Consider the following 7,029-nt stretch of genomic DNA (forward strand, 5'->3'; position numbering starts at 1 on the left):
AAAAAAAAGCTAATTATAGGAGTAAAATGGATAATTTGTTTTCCATACTGATTTAAAATAGTGCTGAGAGTTTCAAAGCAATCTGGAAGTTATGAAACAGTGTCTACATATTGTAGCCAGCTTTGAGCTTCTCACCTGAACAGAAATGTAAATCACTGATAAAAATATGAGAGGAAATATAAAGGTTTTGTCTATACCAGTGAGAGATGCTAGACATCACCTTTCACGTACACAATGCAAAAGTCAATATCAGTCCCTGTTTGTGCTCCTCCATTTCTTTACCAAAAGCCCTTTGATAGCACATAGAAAAGAAAAAGAAATGAAGAAGAAAACATATGCATGATCTACATTAAATATCATTATCTCTTGATATGAGAGCAACTTTGTTGTTCACAACCAGCCCTGCACGAGATTGCATGGAGCAATGGAGCAGGTTGTTCCCATGGATCAGTAAGCAGCTCTTTAGGGCTGCACTCTTCTCCTCCAGCATCATGCAAGGGCAGGGCAAGGCAGAGTACTGCACGGCTCAGCGTCTTGCAGGCAGCTGGAAGTCCATTTAGAATCATAGGATCATAGAATATTCCCAAGTTGAAAGGGACGCATAAGGGTCATGGAGTTCAACTCCTAGACTCCAACTTGAGCTGACAAGTCCTTAAATGATGCCCTACAAGGAAGAAAGATGAAGTACTGCTGACTGGTGGGAGGTGAAGAGCCCTCAGGCTGCAGGAGGCTGTAGACAGGTGCCCAGACTTCACCAGGCAAGACACAGCAGGGTGTACACTGAAAGCCCAAAGCAGTTCTTTGGTTTGGTTTTTGTTTGGTTGGTTTTGGTGTTCTTTGAGATGAAGTGTGAAAAGTGCACAACCATTATAAAGGTCCTCCTAGCTACTTTTCTTCTACATAAAAAAATAATCCATTCAATATAGATGCATGTATGCTCAAAAGTCCTCTACATATTTTCCTTGGCACAAGAGGATTCTAACTGTATTTGTTGGAAGAAAGAAAAAGCATATAGAAGGAAGAATCTTTGAAAGAGCTTCAAAGAATGGTTGAATTAGCCATGGATCAATCCTCTCACTTCAACAGAAATAACAATGACAGCTATATCCCTGTTAAATAATACTCTTTTTGAAAATGCTGTTCAGCAATGAAATCTTCCAACAACAAATTAGTTGACTTTACATAGTATAATTTTGAACACCAGTGTTTATTATTTAACTTGCAGACTGACCGTAACTTTGTGGTTACAGATTACATAGAAGAATGTGCCAAGAGCTCTCCCGTGGATTATTTCTGGTACAGAGAAACATTAAACACCTCCACTTCTATTGAAGATTCAGGCACTATACAGTGGTGGCTTCTGTTATGCTTAACATGCGCATGGGGCATACTGTATGTGTGCACAATCAGAGGCATTGAAACCACAGGAAAGGTACTCTATTTTGTTTCATATGAAACAGATGACTTTCATTATGCTGTTGTGAGACCTTATTCACACGGATCTAAACACAGTGCAGAAACTGCCTGTTTCTTGAATGAATGCATGTCTAAAACTTCAAGTGTCATCACAGAGTACGTTTTTTGAAGGAGGAAGCTGAATGAGATGGAAATTGATCTGATTTAACCTGATTTTATTGATGTGGACATCAGCTTCAGCAGCTCAGCTTCCTTGTCCACAGAGACTCTAAAATAACAGTCTTTAAGTATCACCACCTTAACGTTAACGTTAGCAGGATTGAGGCACTTGCCTTTTGCTGACTATTTTCTTCAAAACATATCTGTACAAATTTACTTGGGTGTGTGCCAGACCTTGACATCATCTGTGCAAGTAAACATTATTCTGAGACGCCCTCAGATAAGTGCTTCATTCTAAGTGTTTTATTTACATACTCCTTGTGCAGGCCGTGTATATAACATCGACTCTTCCATACCTTGTGCTTACTATTTTTCTAATCCGTGGCTTGACACTGAAAGGATCAGTCAATGGAATTGTGTTTCTCTTCACTCCAAACGTAAGTCACTGTTTAGTCCATGCCTTATCAAAACACGATGGAGTTCTCTCTGTAATTAACAACTGAGTGAAAATGAATCTCCTCTGGTCGTGCCTTTCTGGCTGACCCTCAGGCATCTTAAAAGCCTTGATTCTGACAGGTGAATCAGATATAAAACATACACAGACACATGTATACTCTCTCCCTATCTCCTCCACCAAAACCTGTTATAAAAAAGTGGAAGGATCATTGAAGATATGCAAGGGAGCTGTTTCAAGTGAGGTTGCTTTCTTTTCCAGGGATGCCTTGTATTCTAGTTAAGGGTGAATCTAGATTGAAAGCACAAATCACATAGCTGTGAGGGAAACCATCTAATTGGGATAGCTGTACAAAAGACCTACTAGGATGGTTTAACAATGCAACAGATTTTAAACAAAATTTGAAAAGATTTTCATTTTGGATGAGCAACCTCTGAGTGGTCACTGCTAGTGCAAAATAATGACTTTTCTGGAAATGGACATGGCAACTGTCAGTTATTTACTAGAAAGTAAATTGTTTATCAGTTTTTAAAATACTTGTAGAAAATCTGCATATAGGCTTGCATTTGAGAAAAAAAAAAAAGTTTGACAAAAGAACAGACAACTTTTACACTCTTCAAAAATGGAAGTACTGCATGTCTGACATTCTTGTTGTTTTAAATTCCTCATATTTAGCCTAACTAGAAATGTTACATAGACTGTATGTCTGATGCCCCAGGTTACTGAGCTGGCTAACCCAGTGACATGGCTGGATGCGGGTGCACAGGTGTTTTACTCTTTCTCCCTGGCCTTTGGAGGCCTCATTTCATTCTCCAGTTACAACCCTATTCAGTAAGTATTCGGGTAAAAGCCATTTTTTATATGAATATTTAATTCTTTCAAAAGAAGCCTATCCACTTCAGCCCTACTGTTACGCAGTAATTATGAGACTGGGACACCATCCTGTCTGCCAGGTAAGGCACAACTTGTCTTGCTGATCCTGCTCTCAGGAGCCAAAGATTCCAGGTCCAAGGGCTAGCTGACTTCCTACAGAACAGTGTGGGTCATGCTAGAAAGCAGGGACTGGCTACCTGCCAGATGGCTTTCTATCCCTCTTCACACAGCTGGAGCCAGCTAATGTTACATGCATTTCAAAGCAATTCACAGACCACAGCTGTAATCTTTTGATAAGAGATTAGATGTATTTAGGAATTTTAAAATTCAGATTCAGTTGCTTCCTTTATGCATGAGATGGGGCCAAGAAAGAGATGGAGTACACTCTTCACCCAGGGACTAACCCAACCAGCAAATTATGTGCTGCATTCTGCCTCCCAAAATATTGGAGCAGCCATCAATGCTTCTTAGTGCCTGCCATCCCTTCATCATTGTCTTTTTGAAAGGCAAACTGTGTGGCATTTTCTGAGCCCAATATTACTGACAAATATCTCCAAATTAAGTTTTGAATATTCACCATACCACAGCTTAGTTGAAGCTTTTGTTTGCTTTTTCCTCTTGGCTGATTTCAAACCCAAATCTTTCACCTTGCAGCAGAATACCTGCATCCTACAATAATATGTGTATGCATACATGCATGTGAGGCACATATGCAACTGGTTTGGTCACATTTGTGTCGAGGAAGAATCTGAGCATCTCACCTTCTCTGAAAGAAATAAATATGTTATTTAAGCCTGTCTCATGATACAGTGAAAAAAATAACAGCAAAAATGGCAAAGAACTTCAATCCAATGCCCTCAACCCCTTACAGACCTTTTTGCAGTGCTATGAATCAGGAAAGATCACAAGTCTTTGCTGGCTTTCCTCGCCTCTCAAATGTGATCATAAAATTAAGTATGACAACATCAGATTAATCCCAATAGCCCTGCCTTGTCCAAGAAAAATACAGTAACTAGAGTTTTACAGCCTTCTAATAAAACCATTAACTAATTTCATATTGATTCTTTGCCTACCCTCTCAGATGAAAGTATCTTCCTGGCTATGCAGATTTTCCATCTCAGCGCAGACAAGAGGAAAAATGTCTGCAGCAGAAAAGTCTCTACAAGGCAATTTAGCTTTCTCAGCAGAATAAATTACCTCTCCCACTTTCTCAGCCTACCATTCCCATAGTATTTCCAAAGTTTGGAGACATTTTGAGCCATCTTGCATCCAACGGTCAAACAAAACTCTTCCGAAATACTGTTGGCTACTATATCTTCACCATACCACAGTTTAGTGGAAGCTTTTGTTTGCTTTTTCCTCTTGGCTGATTTCAAATCCAAATCTTTCACCTTGCAGCAGAATACTCTACCTGCATCCTACAATGATATGTGCATACATGCATGTGATGCACAAAGAGGAGGAGACATACATTTTTGCTCCTCCTGTTCCACTTGCCATGGAACTTAGAAAAAACAGAGGGAATTATTCCTTATGCATAGGGTTATTTGAGGGGGAAAAAGAAAAAAGAAAAAAGAAAAGCATAGCATAGATATTAGTTTGTACTGATCTGCATAAGCATTTGTAACCTACTTTTTTGTTCGTCTTGGTAGCCAGTTTTGGAGATGCGTTTAAAATCCACTGTCTCTTCTCTCTGAATTGCAGCAATAACTGCGAGAAAGACGCTGTGATTATCTCCGTGATCAATGGTTTCACATCCATCTATGCAGCAACTGTCATATACTCCATCATTGGATTCAGAGCCACAGAAAGATATGATGACTGTTTCGACAAGTAAGCTATTGAAAAAGCAGAATATCCAAATGTTTGTTTGGCTGAGGCACTTCTCTTAGCCTGACAATAATGCCTTTATCATTTCTGAGTAATTACAGCTCACAAACACATGCTTTTGGACCACCCACTACTCCAAAAAAACAAAAGAACCTCACAGAGAGTGATAATTGTATGAGCTGCTTTATTTCCTACATAGATGTTGTATAAGCAACCACATTTTTCATTATTCCTTGGTGTTTCCAAAGGTAACAGAGGAGGACATTCTGTATTTGAATGGTGGTGGCTTTTTTTCCTGAAACATTTGAGATATAACTGCAGTTAATGTGAATATCTGCCAACATCAAGGCAGATTCAGTTCATGACACATTTTTTTCATCAGAACGTGCTATAAGACCTATAGTTTTAGAGTGAAATGAAATAATGCTGAGAAATGGCCAAATCTGGATTACAGTGTAGGCACTTAATTACTGCTAGTGACTCTGCATACTACACATTTACCCAGAGCTAGAGTAACTAATCTTCCCATTTTACTTCATTTAATCTTTATCAAACACAGAAAAATTGTGTAGCAACTTTACTAAAAATTGCAGAATTCAGAATTATCTCTGCCAGCTGAGCCAATGCATGGCATAGATGCAATATAACCTTAGTCAGCGCCACATTTACTCTGCTTGTCACAGAAGTACCTAATTTCAATGGAGAAACTCAGACTCCTTTCTCAGGTGGGCTGCCAGGTGTCACAGGTTCCAGTTAGCTTTGCCATACCCAGCTGGGAAAGTCCACAATGTGTAACTGCAAGCACCTGACACAACCCCAAGAACTTCCCAGGCTAAACGGCTAAGCACATCCATTTGCAGTTCAAAGAGGAGTACCCAGCTGTTATAGGGGTCCACAAAGTGCCTGATCCCGTTAGCTGTGATCTGGGTCCTGAAAGACATCACTGGACTCACATGGGAAAAAGAAAGAAAGAATTTCATTTGTATGAAACCATTGGACTTCCCAATTTCCTAATCTGATCCTGAGCAGCAAACGCTTTGATTCCTTTGAACCTTCTTTATGAAAGGCATTGTGCTCTTAATAACTTAAGAATGAAAATGAATTCTGAAGGTGTTACAAATAAACAATTTCAAAATACCTGTATCTCACTTTTACAGAAATATTCTTACCTTGATAAATGCATTTGATTTGCCAGAGGGCAATGTAACCCAAGATAACTTTGAGCAAATGCAGCAGCTGTGCAACATGACTGATCCTGTCACTTTTGCAAGCCTTAATTTTGAAACTTGTGATCTGAAAAGTTTATTAAGTGAGGTAAGTTTTACAGTATATCTCATACCGATACCATTTATATTGCAAGAACTGTAGCGACATTTTTACTTTTAATCAATTAGCATTTTTCAATATGAGTGCGGGTGAGTTTTTTTGGCATTGTATTTTTTTTTTCTTTAATTATATTTCTACGGATTGTGGTTTGCTTGGAATGCTCTTGGGCTAAAAGTTTACTTCTGTTTATTCCAAAGAATATTGTTTTGCTTTTGAAGAGAAAGGCATTTTAAAAGCAATTCAACTCCTCTGAAAAGTCCTTTCAAATATGGCCTGGTGTAGCTGTCTGCTGCTGTTTTGATATTTCTATTCAGCTACCTGGCTGCAGTCATGGTGGCAGCTTCTGGCACATGCAATGTACAAACAGCTTTCCCACTGGTCATAAAAGCTTCTTTTGGCTTATATCATCCTTTGATGAACAGTTCATCATTGCTACCACTTTCCACCACAGTCTCACTTAGTGGTAGTGCTTTATGGATAGCAGAACTATGCTAGGATAAACAGGTAATCAAGGCTAAATTGGAATTATAGAATCATAGAATTGTTTGGGCTGAAAGGGAGGGATCTCAAAGCCCACCCAGTTCAACCCCTGCCCCCCACCAGTTCAGCTGCCCAGGGCCCCATCCAACCTGGCCTTGAGCACCTCCAGGGATGGGGCACCTACAGCTTCTCTGCATTGAAATGAAATCATACAGTCTTTTTGTTTTTTGGTTCCATGAAGTAGGATTTGTATTATAATTACAGTGAATACATCACTGCATTTGGAGGTCATTGTGAAAAAAGAAAGTATAATTATTGTTCGTGCTGTAGCATACACCAACTCCAGTGAATACAGATGTAAATTTAAAGGCTGTGATGTTAGTGAAGCTAATTTCTGGAGCTTCTAAAATCTTACACAGGGAGTTGAAGGAACTGGCTTAGCCTTTATTGTCTTCACTGAAGCTATCACCAAGATGCCTGTCTCACCTCTG

General features: G+C 39.2%; 1 protein-coding gene across 1 annotated transcript in view; it reads left to right on the forward strand.

Annotated features, from left to right (window-relative positions):
• Window positions 1-7,029, forward strand: part of SLC6A19 (solute carrier family 6 member 19) — a 21,174-nt gene that overhangs the window by 8,963 nt on the left and 5,182 nt on the right. The window contains exons 4-9 of the mRNA XM_010708607.3: window positions 1,251-1,432; window positions 1,902-2,012; window positions 2,748-2,860; window positions 4,607-4,735; window positions 5,890-6,046; window positions 6,958-7,027. Of these exons, the coding sequence (XP_010706909.1) occupies window positions 1,251-1,432; window positions 1,902-2,012; window positions 2,748-2,860; window positions 4,607-4,735; window positions 5,890-6,046; window positions 6,958-7,027 (762 nt within the window). The remainder of the gene's footprint in view (window positions 1-1,250; window positions 1,433-1,901; window positions 2,013-2,747; window positions 2,861-4,606; window positions 4,736-5,889; window positions 6,047-6,957; window positions 7,028-7,029) is intronic.

Source organism: Meleagris gallopavo, chromosome 3 (assembly GCF_000146605.3).
Source record: "Meleagris gallopavo isolate NT-WF06-2002-E0010 breed Aviagen turkey brand Nicholas breeding stock chromosome 3, Turkey_5.1, whole genome shotgun sequence".
NCBI classification, from domain to species: Eukaryota; Metazoa; Chordata; class Aves; order Galliformes; family Phasianidae; genus Meleagris; species Meleagris gallopavo.